We start from the raw sequence: 18,156 nt of genomic DNA on the forward strand, positions 1-18,156 counted from the left end.
TCTTCCATGTTTAGCATCTTTATGAGGATGAAAATCCAAGTAGCACTCAAGTGAGCGAGTAGCATGCGTAATACACGAGAGCCATTGTTCTGGCACCTTGATTAGTCCAATCTGCGAGCAAATAATGACATGCTACAAAGTGTGCAAATGGCAAATGATGGTGAGTCAGATCATAACGTGGAATATACAAAGGCGCATGATTTTCAGATTGTAGATTGCTTTTATTTTGAATTCTAGTGTATGTACAGTAAGATCATGTGTATGGGGAAGAGACTTGTGCAGTTTGTTAAAGTAAAAGAGAAATTTTTATGCTTTTAGATTAAGTACTAGTATTTGTCAGTGTTAAATACTGGTGAGAAGGAGAGAGAGAGAGAGAGAGAGAGAGAGAGAGAGAGAGAGAGAGAGAGAGAGAGAGAGAGTTAAATACTGGTTGGTGTAATAATGTAGTGGTGATGTGCGAGATTGACATTATGTATGACATAAGCATTGTATCTCTGATTCATGCTTTTCTCAAATTTCTCCTTGTCCCAAGACGTTCTGAAAACCCCTTTTATCAGAGAACGACTAGCTCCTGTTACATTTTCCAAGCTAACACCCTTACAGTGAACACAGCCAAAGACAGACATGCTCAGCTAGCTGAGAGCTGGCTGCCCAGCGAGGATCCCCAGCCTGCCATCTGTGCCATGAAGAACACAGCCACGCTTGCCTTTCTGGGTCAGATATGAGTAAACAGGCCATGCCCACTATATGGTGTTGACATTCAGTCACTGAGTAATAGAATGCACTAGGGAAATTAATTTTGGCTAATTATGTACTTTAGAAATACAGCCCAAAATATGCAGTAAACTATTGAGCTGCTATAATTGGGAGGAAAATCTGAATAGCGCAAACAAGATGAGGATAAAAAGTCGAACAGGCTTTTAGCCAAATAAATAAAGAAAAGAAAATTAGCTTTGGGGTTTAGTTGGTAAATCAGTGGACCGTATGATGGTGGGCATATTGAACGTCAAGATAAAATAGCATGCAACTAATTTAATTATTTAGCTCATTGCTGAGTATTTTGTTACCTGACTTATTAGCATTATTTTTGCCTGTTGTGTTTTTTTTTTCTTTCATTCTGTTTATTTTTCTACATTTTATTAAACGGTATTCTCTTTAAATGCATTTGATCTATTTGAATAAATAAACAGGGGGTTTTCTGCAGAGCTGTGATTCTGGACTGCTTCTCAATAGGGATGGATTTTTATGTATATCGATATTGGTATCCGGTATCCCTCAGCTACTGTACAGTGCTTATTTCATACATACTTAAAATAATTGCTCTGATATGAACCTCTGTCATAATGTAAAACTCTTTGACGCAATCCTAGTGTACGTTGTCCTTGTCCTGCTAATTTAGAGACAGCATGAATTGACAGGGACGTATTTCATGATTAATGACACCAATCAAAGCAAAGCAAACTGTACACTACTCTATGAATCATCAAGAGGAGGAACTAAAGCATCTTCTTACTATGCAAGAAACCTTATAAAACAACTTAAAGCAAAACTCAGCGTAAGGGATTTGTTAATAGCAAACAAAGCAGCAGAGAAATATTGCAGCAAATATTAACTAGATGAGAAAAATGTTTACAGATAATGCTAGGTGGGTAAAAAGAACAGCCTTGCCCAATATGATGTTCTTGATGATCATACATGATCTTTTTCATTATAAAATGTACTTTTTCTTACTTTTCTGAAGCTCTTCTTTACTGCAACCCAACTTGATCTAGCTAGTGTGTAATTCGTTCAGAATTAGCTAGCTAATGTTGTAAAGAATGAGCCTTGTATAAAATATGTATAGACACATCTAAATTTGGAATTCATGGCCATAAATAGAAATATTTATTCCTTAATTCTAAGTACTATATGACACTATATCCCCGTTCACACTGCAAGTCTTAATGCTCAATTCGGATATTTTGCTCAGATCTGAATTTTTTTGTTTGTTCACATTACCTTTTAAAATGTGGCCTATATCAGATACCAGTGTGAACTGATTGCTGTTTCAAACTGAACCGCATGCGCAAACAAACAATAACAATGACGTCACACGCAGCACGCCGTTGCGCTAAAGTTGGCGAGGTTATGGAGGAAGTAAGCATTTTCGCTTTTCTTTCTAAATGTTTGTGTAATGGCAGCACAGAGACGCAGTGTTTTGGAAATTTTCTTATGTCGAGGGCAACTTTTGATTATTTGATCCACTTTGTAGGCGTAGTCACGTCTCGCCGGCGCATAATTGTGACGAATGACGATGTAGATTGACGTAAAAGTCGCATCAAATCCACCTTGGTTGTTCACATTGCGGCCACATTGGAAAAAATCAGATTTGGGTCTGATTCAGGACCACATATGGAAGTGGTCGGAATCTGATTTGAAAAAATCAGATCTGGGCTAGATTTGAGTGTTCACACTACTCCTGAAGAAGTCTGACCTGGTCACTTGACCCCCAAAAAAAAAATCAGATTTGGGCCACTTTTACCTGCAGTGTGAACGGGGCTTATGAGTGAACAGATATCGATTGTATCATTAAACACTTGGCAGACACCCTTATCCAGAGCAACTTACATTATCTAATTTTCATACAACTGAGGGTTAAGAGCCTGCAATTGAGGGTTAAGAGCCACGCTCAGGGGCCCAACAGTGGCAGCTTGGTGGACCTGGGATCAAACTCACAACCTTCTGATTGGTAGCCCAACACCTTAACCACTAGGCTACCACATGCCCACAATGCATCTGAACCTCATAAACATGATGTGTTTCATATAAATGACACTTTTTTCTTAATCTGAATCAACCAGCAACTTGTCCAAGAGCTCCAGCATCACAGGAATCATAGTGAACAACAGAGCTGGAACATGATGCTAAATCCTTATGGTCTCTGATCAGTTGTTAAAAATGACCATTCCAGGTGAACATTTATACTACAGGTGCATAAATAGCTCTAAGTCTCAGGCGTGTGATGTCTCAGTGTATAAATTCGGCTTCCTAAGCCCTGTAAGCCATTTCGTTTTTGTCCAACCAACTTTCGTCACACACACAGCTGCCGTGTGGTAAATGAGTCACTTCACACTTTGGAGTGCACGTCCCCCGCAGTCACCCAGGGTGCTTACTCATTGTGGTTGAGCTCAATTCGGCAGCTGAAGTTAGCAATGGACGCCAGACTCTCGCTCATATCACACCCTCTCCCTACAGTTATCACACACTGTTGTTCTTTATGGAGCGCTTACTGGGTTTGATTATACCAGTAGGATTATTAACAGCTTATCAAAGCCAAATGTGTACATTTTGGTTAAATCAGCGGGAGGGTGTGGGATCTAGCTCATAGCTCATTGACGTTTATTTGTGAACTAAATCGATTGGACCAAAGGTGGCAGGTTGTTTTTCATTAAAAATTGCTAAAGCTTATTGGTCATCAGATGGTTTATTAGATTAGATTAGATTAGATTAGATTAGATTAGATTAGATTAGATTCAACTTTATTGTCATTGTGCAAGGTACATGTACAGAGCCAATGAAATGCAGTTAGCATCTAACCAGAAGTGCATAGATAGCTTATTTACAAGTGGCAGTGTAATAAATAAGGGTATGAGGTCATACAGAAGGTATAGTAATATGTACATGTAACTGAATAAGGGTATATATAGTGTGGTTTTTATATAAGTATGATACAGTATGAAGTGGTATGACAGATATAGCTGTACAAAAGGAATGTCATTATGAATATATACATCTATATACAGTATGTATACACAGAATAAACAGAATAAATATGGATGGACATACAGAAGTGTAATGATAGGTTTTTGGGTGGAGCAAGGATGCACGGTTTTAAAGTGGTGCCAAATAGTGCAAAACACAGAAGGAAAGTGACAGTGCAGTGGTGATAGTTAACACCATATCAGCTGTTCAGTGCAGAAACAGCCACGGGAAAGAAGCTATTTTTCAGTCTATTTGTATCTGTAGATCCTTACAGATTTCATGTAGAATATCTGATTTTGGCAATAATTCAAAATGTTTATCTTTACTTCTCAGCAATTATCAGTAACCATTAGCGGTAATCTGATAATAGGAGAATTCTGACTACATGAGTCTACATTTGCCAGTCAGTAATTGGATTTCTTTGTAATTAAATGACAGATGCATGCTCTAGTCTCAGTAACTCACCAAAAACCCAGTGATAAAGTAATGGTTAGATTTATAATTGATCTCTCCTGGTACAGTTCTTTAAATATTAACGGTAAACGTGTGTTTAAGATTTTTTTTTTACATTGGCAAATTTCATATAAGGCTCTACAAAGCATTATTTATATATAGTCTAAATCAGCTATATCAGGATCTGATCATCCAATTTATAAATATCCCAGTATGCTGTTCAGCCAGATATTTAAAATTCAGCTTTGAACATATGTAGGATATTTAAATAATCTTGTAAAAAAAAATTTTATATCCGATTACTGAGACTGTAATAATATTGGGCATTTAAGTACAATTAATGTTCCTATAATAGTAGAAACACTAACATTGCTACATCAGTAGGTAACATGGATGACTGGATTTAATAAAGCTCCAGTCATTATTACCACCAGCAAATGTAAAATGAAGATGCTATTTGTATTCTACTTTACAAAAGCTGGAAAATAGCTGTGGTGCCTTCGCTATTCCCGTCTCTTCACCTCATCCTTTCTCCACCTGTCTGCCTCCGTCTGCAGACTAAAGATCCAATTATCTCTCCTTTTCACCCACCCCCTATTCCCTCCTCTGCTCTCCTCTTTCCATCACACCCGCTTTCCCACTGATTTCCATTAGCCCACAGAGCCGAGGAAAAAAGGGTGCGTGTCAGGTTCGCACGTCTCACCTGCGAAACGTGGAGGTGAAACGTTGTCAAGAAATGTTTTGAAAGATAAACAATAAAACTGAAGATAAAGTGTCTTGTTTTGCTCTCTTCCTTTCCTGTATTTGTTTGCTGACTTGTAGTGTGGCATGGACAGAGTTTTCCCCTGTCTATGTAATATTGATCTAACACTGGAGCAAAGAGAAGAGTGCCTTCATGGATCTTTTGATAACAGAACAAAAGAATGACTGATAATGCATTGATGCTGCACAAGGGACAAGTTACAACCGGGAAATGAAGTAATAGATCACTAAAATAAGGTTAGATGACTAGGTTATAAATTACCACCGCCTTAGTAAAAGTATTTATTTCCTATAGATAACGGCACTGTCTATTATAATTGTTTGATTTAAATAAAAATAAAATTGGATAAAAAAAATAATAATCATGTTGCTCTTACAAGCAATTTTACATTATTACTGTTTGACCTGTAATAACCTACATGCTGATTGGCCATATGTCACCCCCTTTCTGTGATGGTCCTTAAAAATGAAAAACCCTTATAAATACCCAGTGCTAATATCATTTGTAATTTATTCTAAAATGTATAAATCCTAGCGAAATTCTTCAATTAAGCATGATTTCCTAATGAATTTTCTCCTTGCTGCTAGAAACCTCCATATTCCAAGGCACGCATGTTTTTGAGTAACAAGGAAACCCTTTTATGGTCGATTGAACAGGGCAAACCCATAAAAAGCTACAAGCTCTCATTATCCTACTGTCCGTCATACAGAAGAAAAATAACAAATTGCATTTTTAGTGAAGTGCGATCATGTACGTGCTGTCACTTTGTTTACAGATGAAGGGTGGGGCTCATCAGTCACTATATTATTGTGGTGTATCCTCATAAAAAGAATTAAAACTAGGGCAGAGGTTAGGCAGACTACACACACCAAATGACAAACATGGCACATATGGGTTAAGCTGTGACACCAAAACACTTATAAGTTAAAGTAATAGAAAGGAAGTTTAAAGGAACAAGCATGCAGGACTGACCTGGAAGCGTTTTTTGGACCAGATTTTCTTCATCGTCTGTAGTAATCCTGGTCTTCTGTTATGTTTCGGGGAGTCCGGGGTTTCTGAGACCTGGGGATTCACGGTTATACCTGGTGCTGACCCGATCACATCAATAAAAGCATAACCAGGATCCAGTGTCGATCAGAGACGAATTGTCACTCGAGAGAAGATACGAGTTGCTCTCAGTGGGCTGGAGCAAATGAAATTTGGTTCTGAGAGAAAAACATTTTTTTAAGTGTTTCTGTTATTTTCTCAGAACTTGCATCGTTCTCTAGTTAACACTAAAAAACATGAGATCGCACAAAAGACTGGACCATCTTCCAGTTTAGGATGCAGAAATCACTGCTCGGAAAGAAAAGAATAATAATAATAACAATGATAATAATAATAATAAAAATTGTAACCGACGGCACTGCCTGCTTTCCTCTAAAGCTCCTGAGAGATGTAATGTTCAGGAGTCCCACTCAAGCTGAGTGGCGTCAAAGCTGGGACTAAACCATCAACACTGAGCACAGCGACATGTATAATCAACACAGGAGAGCCTGCTCAGACAATAGCAGCACCAGAGAGAGAGAGAGAGAGAGAGAGAGAGAGAGAGAGAGAGAGAGAGAGAGAGTGAGGGGGGAGGGATAGATAGCGTCCGTGCAATCCTACCCTGCTTTACAGAGAAAGAGAGAGAGATAAACAGAGAGAGGGAGAGAATGAGTCAGCCCTAAAGAGAGCGTCATGGAGAGATGCAGACTGGAAAAGCATTTCGTTCTTCTGTCTTCATTATTTTTTTTTATACCCCTCCCGTCTCTCCTCTGCATCCTCCTCAATTGTGAATCCAAGCGAGGCTGTATGTGTGTGTGTGTGTGTGTGTGTGTGTGAGAGAGAGAGAGAGAGAGAGAGAGATCTCTGCACCCACAGCCTGTGTTATATGCTCAGGACCAGTGCCCATTATGTCCCAGCAGCCTCTAGGCAATAATCATGTTTTGTTTAAGTAGCAATCTGCAGTGGCAGTTTTTACCAACGTGTCAGGTTTAACATATTTTCCTTCTCTTCTCTGTGATGAGCCCACACAGAAAAAAAGATTTATTCAGCACTGATTGTTCCACTGAAGAGAACCTTTAAAGGTTCTGTGTAGACTACAACTGATTGTTTCTATTAAAAAGAGATTTAAGTTTTAAGCTTTTGCTATTTTGTAAATGGTTCAATGTACAAACACTTCAGGAATACTAGAGAGAAAGGGATGAATCTGAACAAAAATATGGACAAGGTGACAGGGGAAATGAGGTCATGGGTCACTAATGACCAGATGTATGCATTAAATGAGTAAGAGTCGTGTTTGGGTACGACCCTAAAGCACCAGCATCCCTGTTAGAGACAGATACTTTAGATACTTTTTTTTATCCAAGAGGAAATCTAATGATTCAAAGTAAAATCATTTAGAAAGAAAAGGACCCCTAATTATTGCAAGAACCTGTCAAGATACATTAGGTTCTTAGTTTTTTATATAAATCTTACCTTAAATTATTTTCAGAAGAAGAATTCAGAAGAATTCTGAATATATAGAATATATATATATATATATATATATATATATATATATATATATATATATATATATATTATATATATATAAAACAATTTAACATTTTTTTCATCTTGTATGTGTGGGTTCTTATGTACTGTAGATCTACAGCTTGTTTTTTTCTGTATCAGAAATAGCTCCAAGCAGAACATCTGCAGCATACAAAGAAGCATTAAATATCCAAATCCTTGAGGAACATTTATTTCTAATCTTAGTTAAAAAAAAATAAAAAAACAACAACAACAAAAAAAAAAACAAGATCAATCTAGAAATCTAAAGGCACTCTGGAGAATTTTTAAACAATCTATATACAACCTTAGCAGTGAGAGTTTCCCAGTCGGAGAGAGTTTAGAGTAGAATGCCTTGAGGTGAGGAAGCAAATAACTAAGCAACTATCCAAAGAAGCCTTGAGCAAAGGATTTCTTTTCCCAAAAAGTGTAGTTTTGTTCCACTTAAATTTAAAAATGAGATGCAAAAAAATGGAAGGGTTTATTTGAAGAACATCAATATGTCACTCCTTTAAAGCTCAGTCTTCCTTACGCCCACATCTACTTCAACTCACACTCCTATATTTCCTTTATCTTCTTCCTCTATAAACTTCCCAACACTAGTGTTACACGCAGCCTAAGCTCACAATCTCTACTTTACTTCATGCTAGCAGATCAGCTGAAGTTCATTTAATTACATTTTGATGAAAATGTCTTTTAGGTCACTAAAATGAAACTACAAAAGAAACTGCAACAAAAAAAAAATAATCTATAAATTATAATATCTTAAAACAAATCAATGATATATTTAAAAAAAATTAAATTATTAAGCCTATTTCTAGCCATATTTTACTATTGTAAAATTTAAACTTTGTTATGCTATTGTCAATTTATTTTGCTTCTTTTTATAAATTAATGCTTAAAATTAGCAAAATAATCAGTCAACAGAAAAAGAAACATTTAATAATCTTTGATTTGTCTTTATCTTTTTATAAGAAATACTAAATCGTTTCGACTTTTTGGCATATTTAGCATTGATTTCTCAAAAGAAGCTAAATAATCTTGCAAAAGAAAAGCTTAAAATGAGTAATAAAAAAAACACAAAACAGATTTAAAAATCTTATCTCATCTTATAATAGGTAATACTAAATAAATACAAGTAGATTTAAGATATTTTTACTTGCTAAGATATAAGTTTTTGCAGTGTGAGAAATGTGTATGGCAACAACATGTTATATATTTTAAATACGTTGAATTACTTCCTATTTCCCAAATATTGTGCACGTCTATAAGCAGTGAAACAGATCACTGATGTTATTATATATTGTGTACTGAGCAAAGAAAACACACACTATTAAAAAAAATCAATGTGTCTAAATGAATAAGCCAAGAAAACATATCCATGTTTTTCATCATGGTCAGAGATCTGCTCATGAGGTTTGTGTATAACAGAGAAAACTGATTGGTTTTGCCAGTAAAATGCGTTCTTCTCCTGCAACACTGCTTCTATAGCGTTTAATTATGCCCTGGATATACACCATGCTCGGTTTTCCAGCACACACCTGCTGCCTGATCGAGTGCATCTAAGTTCTGCACAGACAATCCACAGGAGAAAATTACAACAGAGAAGAGTGTAAACACATGAGCGGAATGAATAATGAGAACGTCCAGTTGAGTTTAAATCCGATACTAGCTTTTCGGCCAAAATTGGGTTTTTCCTGCTTAATCTTGAACAACTTGAACCAACTACAAGAGACTGCAACAAAAAAGCATGAAAAGCTTGTTTTGTTTTTCAGCAAAGATCTGTTTTATCTTTAGGCTAAAGTACTATATAGAGTACATCCAAAATTAGCATAACATGAGCTGCGTGATAGCGTGTTACAGTGTCCAGTAGAATCCATAAATTTTCCATATTATTTTCCATTTTATTGCTGAGGTCTCAGTCTTATTGTATTGTCTTGAGTAAGCTGGGACAAAATTACATTCTAGGTCATATTTCTTATCTTATTTCACTTTATCTTTGTCAGAAACCACTTTTTTCCTAGTCAGGGTAAATTGAGACAATTTAGAGTTTTGTGAGTTAAGACAAAACCCAAGAACAAAAGACCCGGTGAACATGCACAACTCCACACAGTCAGTAAGTGGAGCTCAGGATTAGATATTGGAGCTGTGAGGCACCAGCAATACCCACTGTGCCACCATATGGTTTTATTTTTGCTTAACAACATCAAGAAACTCAAACTGTTCTTACACGTCTTAGTTTTTCACTAAACTTTGTATTGTGATTTCAAGGCATCTCTGTCTCAGATATGGAATACTTCCTGATGACTTTTCATGACACTGTAAACATACATCTCTGTACATGTTATTTCATTCAATTCATTCATTCATTCATTTTCTACCGCTTATCCGAACTATCTCGGGTCGCGGGGAGCCTGTGCCTATCTCAGGCGTCATCGGGCATCAAGGCAGGATACACCCTGGACGGAGTGCCAACCCATCGCAGGGCACACACGCACACTCATTCACTCACGCAATCACACACTAGGGACAATTTTCCAGAGATGCCAATCAACCTACCATGCATGTCTTTGGACCGGGGAGGAAACCGGAGCACCCGGAGGAAACCCCCGAGGCACGGGGAGAACATGCAAACTCCACACACACAAGGTGGAGGCGGGAATCGAAGGAAACCTGGAGGTGTGAGGCGAACGTGCTAACCACTAAGCCACCGTGCCCCATTCAATTCAATTCAATTCAATTCAATTCAATTCAATTTATTTGCATAGCTCCTTTACAGCAACAGAATGACGTTAAAGTTTAAAATGAAGTTAGTATTTATCTCTTAATGCTACTTCTTTATATCTGTTATGTGTTTGTTATCTGTCAGTATAAATGTGGCTCGGCTCCATTCTCCTGGGAGTCAAATATTTTGAGAACATGGAGGAAATACAAATGGATTACCATGGTAGGTAATCTTTAAACACCCCCGATCCGACTTTCTGAACAAGATCTGCTCCACAGAACAAACAGTACCGAGTTGCAATATTCAGAATATGTACCAATATTGCATGAAAATAATATACCCTACCTATGTATAATGTATGTTTGTCTGACTAACTAGCAAGACAGACCAATAAGTGCATCTAGACCAAGAGGACATCTAGTCATCGACTGCCACTGGCCATTTTTCGTTTGTTTAAATCTTTTTAAACACCTTTTTATCCTCCTGCAATCCGATTCTTGTTTTCTATCACAAAACACTGATACCACAACAACCCAAGGTCTCCATATGCCATAGTCAGAACTCAATCCACGCATCATTGAGCAGCTAACAGCCCAGATCTTACAGGATCAGCAGATACACATTTTATATGTGGCAGTGGAAGACAGAAAAGCCTTTTACTTAATAGTGTGTTACCGCCAGTACAATCAACTTCTCAGAAATCTCCTCAGGAACCCAAGGTACATTTACAGTGGATGGAATAGCATTAATTGTTCTTCCTGGAATCTTTTTCACCATTTTAAAACCTGCAATTATAATCTTTTTCTTATACAAGCAGTGCAGCATGTACAGAAAAGTCTCTTTTTTTCCCACCGAGTCAAAAGTAGTATGTAATCACAGTAAGCTGCAAAAATATATTCATATATTCAAAGAAAATCTGATATCTTGACAGTGAAACTATTAGGGTTGAGGAATACATTATATCAAGAGGTCCCATTGACAGCATAATAATAATCAGGTTTATACATAAAACACACTTAATAGCAGATGTGCAGCTGGATTTGTGATTTAGGAAATAATTTATGTGCTTCAAGTTTCTCAATTGGTTAGTTTCATTTAAAAAAAACAAAAAAAAACGTATCGTTCTGCCATTTGCCCTTTAATAATTTGTAGTTTTATTTTACAATGCATACTAAAAAATATCTACCTAATTAGAGACCAGACTTGGGGGTTGAAAACGGAGGTAGTTCACATTGTGAAATAATCTCAACACAACTGTCACTGATAAACCTCATGTCTCTACAATCTTGGTTAGAAAGAAATCATCCTCAGCCATGCTTCTTAATACCCCTCTGTATATTTTTTATGACCACGACCATGGGTGGTGCTGTTGCACTTAGTAGTCCAGAATAATCCATCTCTAGTCATTTGTTGCAACAAAGACTGTAACATTATGTAGTAAAAAAGTGAAATCTTGTACTGATGTTAAAAACGTTTCCTGTTGTAAGCCTTGCTTATGCCAGTTGCCCTTGCTTGAAAGAAAGTGAGCACTGCTGAGATGTCTTATTACATTCCAAGCAACACTGGATGTCAGGGATTTAAAACCTCAGTTCTGAACACAGCTCTTTTCAGTCGAGCTAAAAACACATCAGAACTGAATAGACCAGGTCTGAGGAACAGTGATTACTGGGTTCAGGAGGATTGGAAACCATTGTAGGAAACAAAAATGTGAACTGACAGGGAGGCTAACAGGACTATACTGCCAAAACACTACCCTGCTGACCCAAACACCTCTATCTTTTATTCCATCCTCTATTCCCTGACCTTTTCTATCACTCAAAGAGAGAAAGAAAGAGAAATTGCTAATTATTTGGAGCATTCCTCCTGACTGATTTCTATTTAGCCCAGGTTCAGATCATAGCTTTGAGCTGAACAAGTGCCATGCAGCCGGGGATGGCACATTTATGTACCTTACACCTGTCACATACAGTATTTGCACTCGGGAGACAGAAAAAGAATGCTAAATCTCTTGATCTGGGTCACTCCAACCAAGCCTATTGCTTTTGTTCTACGGCGTGGGAGAAGATTAACAATCGCTGTCATTGTGAGTCGAAGTGCTGATAAGTTGATGCATCTACGTTTGTACTTTTTACATAACTGTATGCTGTATGAATCCAGAATAGTCAAAATAGCTTCGGATTTAAGTTAAAGAAATAAAAAGACACCCACATAAGTACAGAGCATAACAAAAAAACTAAAATACACTGCAGGCTTCACCTTATTAGCATGGTGGTGCTGTGGTACAAATGTGAAGAAACAAAGTGCTGGGGAAATTGGCCATGGCAAATGAGAAAATTAAAAAAAAATTCAAAGAGCTAACTACCTCTAGCTTTATGAGAACACTGAAAAAATTAGAGAGAGAATGAGAGACAGAAAGAGGGAAAGAGATGCCTCTGAGATCAGACTGTTTGGAGACTGACTCATTACTCAAATCATGGATGCATCTGCTGAGTAAACCAACCAAATAAACCCTTCACTGGCAGGCTGGGATCAATGACGGTAAGACGGTATGAATAATTGTTGGAAGTTTTTGTTTCAGAGTCATGCCTTCTAGTCAAGTGGTGAGGAAGTGGTGCCCCCAATCTGACACACACTGGTGCTCTCAGACTCAATGGTTTCACATAGACTCACCTCAGGGAGTCCTCCAGTGAAATACCTGTGGTGCTAAAAGCATAGTCTAATCACCAAAAGAGCTCCATTTAACAAGAACAAAAACATAGAAAATTATGCTTCTGTCACTATAGTGCTGAGTGCAACTGCATGATTTGTATGAGAAAGCTACTGTGTGTGTATGTGTGTGTATATGTGTGTGAGAGACTATACATTATGACTCAGTGTTGTGGTGTATGTGCTAATGGGATAGCAGTACTAATCCCTCTCTTTCTTTCAAAGGAAAAATACAGGTGGTTTTTTTTTTTAGGCTTTCACATTGACTTAAAATGACAAAGTGGATTATTTTTTACTTTTGTGGATCAAACACCACCGACGTACGTACATAAAGAAAAATGCGCAGATATGTGTGGAAAAAAGTGAGGCTGGGGCTGATTGTTTCTAGCCCAGACGGTAGATTCATGTAGCTGATCACTGACAGCCATATCAAGTGATTATACTCTGGAGATACTGTTTGCACTAAGGTAGATAACTCCTGCTTCACTGACACATCTGTAAAACATCATCAGAGTGTTAGAAAGTGCAATAAACACCAGCAAGGTCTAATAAAATGTCTTTGGATGAGAAACTAAGTAAATAGTAAGTAAATTATACTAAGTAAATCAACTCAGTGGACATTGTCCAATCAATACTAATTACACAAAAGGAAGACAAAGTGTACATTTGGCATGGTTTCAAAACCTAATGGACGATTAGTTTTTCCCCCCTTTTTAACATGCTTTTTATACATGAAAGAGACTAATTGAAGGATCGCAGACTTCAAACTGTTAATGAAATGAATAATCATTAGTTGTGTTGCCTATCTGTTTTTCATGTAGTGTATTCCTGTGTTTATGTGTAATAAGCAATGGCACATTTTTTATTTTTTATTCTTTACTGTATACGTATTACATTAGCATAGAAATAACAAGGCTCTGTGGATGTCTCAGGGTGTCTAATTTGGTGTGAGAGGCTAGTGGGTCAATATTGAAACAACACAACTGACTTTGGACAACACATACTGTTTTTTATCTCTACAACACAAACGAACAGACCGTCAGTCACTCTCTAACTAAATGGCTAGTTTTGAAGCCCCATTTCTTCTTCAACAGAGGAATTTAACTTCTAACAAGATAAAATATCTTGAATATAGTCAGATGTATCTAGTATTTAAATATGTCTAATATTACTATTGAACTTTTGTATAATATTAAACTTTTTGTACTATATTTCTAATGTTCTGTAAAGCTGCTTTGTGACAATGTCTATTGAATATTTCCTATAATAAGTTCAACATAAACCACATATTGGCTTGCGATTTTGTTTAATAATCATTTCAAGCTTGAAACAGTCTTGTTCGTTTATTTGTACAAAGAAGTAAAATTATGTGGCAATACTATAAGTATGTAAAGAACGGAAAGCTTAAAATATTTAAAATGACTCATAGGTTTAATAATATTAAATATGGTTTATTTTGTAATCGTGGTTTATTGTAATCTAGGCGATACTAGAAACAAAAGGCTGTATTAATGATATTTTTGTAAGTTTTCAAGTTTTCCTTTTAGGAAAAAAGATTTTATTGAGGGTTTTTGGATAATCAAGGCCTCTTTGATTCTACCTGGAACCCATAAGGATAGGAAAGCCCTGGGAATATAGGATATCATGATGGTAAGCCATATTTGTTGGGTTGCGAACCACATTCAAGTAAAACTGACTAGCTTTATAATCTAACTAATATGCTACAAACAATAAAATTACCGTTTTATGTTACTCATTAAAACGTGATGTCGTTTTATGTTGCTCATTAAAACGTGAGGATGTGATTGTACGATGTTTAAGGCTTCGTGTTACTGAGCAGAAGGTCGGGGTTCAAGCCCACAAGCTGCTGAGACATCCATGTTGGGTCCTTGAGCAAGGCCCATATCCTGACCTGCTCCAGGGGAGCAGTGCTATGGCTGACCCTGCACTCCGACCCCAGGCTCATAATAACCTGGGATATATGAAAATTTAAAGCATTTCACTGCGTGTCTGTGTATGTGACAAATAAAATTTTAATTTAAAATACATTTCCCTTAATGAAGAAAAGGACAGAGGAGAGCAATAAAGGTTTTTGAGCTGATACAGAGACACTAAATTGATTGTGATTGAAAGTTATTCCACCAGCATCCAGCCCCAAAACACAGACTCAGCTGGGCAAGTGGTGGAGGGAATTCATTTCTGCTACTAATGCAACATCATGGACAAGGTTTTTTTTTTTAAAGACAGGAATGAACGAAAACTAAGAAGAAAAAAAGGAAGAAGAAGATCAATTTAGACCAGCAATTAAGGAGATGGATGATATCCAGCTGGCAAAGACGGTCTACCAGCTTGTCCAGCTTGGCCTGTGTTTTGGCAGAAGGTAGCTGGATGTTCTTTTTCAGCAGGAACAGGAAACAGGAAAATGACCGTGTACAATGTGAGATGATCAAATGTAACTCATTTCAGATTGATTTTATTTGTATAGAGCATTTAACAATGGACATTGTCACAAAGAAGATTTACAAAAATATGAAAATTCAAGATACAAATTAGCAATTTTCAAGCAAAGCGCTACTTGAGAATCCCCGGTTAACAATTTTAAGAGTAGTCTGATGAAAGAAAGAAAGAAAGAAAGAAAGAAAGAAAGAAAGAAAGAAAGAAAGAAAGAAAGAAATGAGGGAAGTCCGGGTGTGTCAGAAGATACGGATACTGATGGGGAGAGCACACTTAAGGAAAACCTTACGCCTCAATCCTGCACTCCCGTTAGCACACACTCCCTTTCAGCAATACACCCCACACTAATCTCTTTAGCTCTAGATATACTCTGACAAAAATGAAAAACGAGTGCTCCTTAATCATTCCTTACAGTAAGAGAGGCTGGGGAGCTAATGGTTTAAGAGCACAGGCAGCGTTGAAGTGACCAGCAAGAAAAGCTATCCTCAATAGAACCGAGATCTGTCTGTGTGTGTGTGTGTGTGTGTGTGTGTGTGTGTGTGTGTGTGTGTGGGTGTGTGTGTGTGTACGCAAGGAAAGCTTCATTCTGATAAACACAACCATGGTTAACAATTAGATTATTTTTGGTTCTTCGTTCACAATAACGGCTGTAATCATTAGGAATATTTGTCTGAGCTTATGAGATGAATTTGTTTGGTTAAAAAAGCCTGTTCACTTGAATAAAAGAAAGTTCAGTTAGTGGTTCTAACTTCTGTTAGTGGTTAAGATAAAGATAAGATAAAGACACTACAGATGATGCTACAATGACAGTGGTCACATCAGTGATTTTGATTAAATTGTTATGTACAGGGTTTCTGAAGAGTCAGTAACCAATCAGAGTAAAACTACATATATTTAATTTTGTATTTATCTTTTACAAAATATACCTTCATAAATATATCTACATGTTCATCCTTACAGTCTGCATTATTTTTAAAACAGTGTATAGGGGTGGTGTTTCTGCTGTCCAAAAACATGATTGTGGGTGGTCTGGATTAAATTTTCTTTATTTTTTATTAGCTGAATTTAACCTCTAGAGTCTTGCCTTATTTTCACATAGAGCTCGTCCTATTTTATATCCCATAAGTACATCTAGATTACTGTTCCTCAATCAACATTATATCTCATGATTGAATTGTTCTTAGCACTTCAATTTCTCTCATAAAACAGGAAGAATCCAGTGTGACTGCTGGTTAAATGGGTTTTCACAGTGTAAAACCTGGTAAGGTTAAACATTTAACCTTTTCTGATTGTAGTTGATGTTTTTTTTTGTGGTTTAATGCTGTACCAACAGACCAAATGGACCTCTTACAGTGTGCACTTTAGTGAACATAATGTTCAGAAAGGAACAGGATATCTCTGCGATATAGTATTTTTTATATATAATATCTTGTATATTGAGCTGAATTGGAAATGAATATCCTCTTGACTCCATTATACCCTGCTGATAGGAGCATGCTTAGTACAAACTATTCAGCAAAAATAAAAAACGAAAAGGAAAACCTTTTTTCAGAGCAGGTCCTAATTAATATTTAGCACACTCAAAATCAAAACAAAATTTTCTTACACACACATACCACAAATGAAAAAAATATATATATCTTAATTCTTTTTTGTGTCTTTCACAAACAAGCAGTAATTTATTCACAGGAACTGTAACATCAGCAACAAGAAAATCCAACAAAAGTAAGAAAACTAAAAATAAATAACAGGTCTTCTATTTTTTTTTTTTTAAACAAACAAAAAAATTAACACAACAGTCCCCACATTCTTGGTACATATTGACTCCCAGTATAAATTGCATGTATTTGATGTCCCACAATCTATTATATACATTTTTACATTTATGGCATTTGAAAGATGCCCTTATACAGAGCAACACACATATATATCTAGGGATGTGGTATCCTAGTGGTTAAGGTGCTGGACTACCAATCCTTAGGTTGTGAGTTGATTCCCACATCCACCAGGCTGCCACTGCTGGGCCCCTGTGCAAGGCCCTTAACCCTAAAATTGCTCAGTTGTATAAAATGAGATAAAAGTTACTCTGGATAAGGGTGTCTGCTAAATGCTGTAAATGTAACCCTCATCTTATGTTGAGTTATTGGCCTTGCTCAGGGCTTCAGCTGTGGGAGCTTGGTGGACCTGAGATTCAAACTCACAACCTTCCAATAATTAGTCCATCACCTTAACCACTAAACTATCCATCCATCCATCCATCCATCCATCCATCCATCCATATTCTACCGCTTATCTGGGGCCGGGTCGCGGGGGCAGCAGTCTAAGCAGGGACGCCCAGACTTCTCTCTCCCCAGACACTTCCTTCAGCTCTTCCAGGGGAATACCGAGGCATTCCCAGGCCAGCCGAGAGACATAGTCCCTCCAGCATGTCCTAGGTCTTCCCCGGGGCCTCCTCCCAGTTGGACCACTAAACTACTACATGTCAATCAAGTTATAGAGTCTAGCCTTTCCACTGGGTGAACTTTGTTCACATTTACTCTGTCTATTGCTTTAGCCAAAACTCCCCCAACTCTTCCTGCAGAACCGTGTAATTTTCCGACTTCTATAGTATCTACATGTATCTACACTCTGTCAGAAGGTCTAAACTACAGGGCGTAGCACCTCTACCTACTTAATTCAACATAAAACTATTTCTGTGGGTGTTAAGAATCAAGCCATCTCTTAGCACTTTTTTTAACAT

At 37.1% G+C, this 18,156-nt stretch overlaps 1 protein-coding gene across 6 annotated transcripts in view; it reads right to left on the bottom strand.

The window, feature by feature from the left end:
* Positions 1-18,156, bottom strand: part of spegb (striated muscle enriched protein kinase b) — a 91,653-nt gene that overhangs the window by 55,361 nt on the left and 18,136 nt on the right. For 5 of the 6 annotated variants that reach the window (XM_060876911.1, XM_060876909.1, XM_060876908.1 and 2 more), the window contains exon 1: positions 5,930-6,681. The exons of the other annotated variant lie outside the window; for it this stretch is intronic. Coding sequence is in view for 2 of the 5 variants with exons in the window: in XM_060876909.1 (XP_060732892.1) it covers positions 5,930-5,962 (33 nt within the window). In the remaining 3 variants the exon portion in view is untranslated. Of the gene's footprint in view, positions 1-5,929; positions 6,682-18,156 lie in introns of those variants that run through there. 6 annotated transcript variants of the gene reach the window in all.

Source organism: Tachysurus vachellii, chromosome 8, assembly GCF_030014155.1.
Source record: "Tachysurus vachellii isolate PV-2020 chromosome 8, HZAU_Pvac_v1, whole genome shotgun sequence".
Taxonomy (NCBI): domain Eukaryota; kingdom Metazoa; phylum Chordata; class Actinopteri; order Siluriformes; family Bagridae; genus Tachysurus; species Tachysurus vachellii.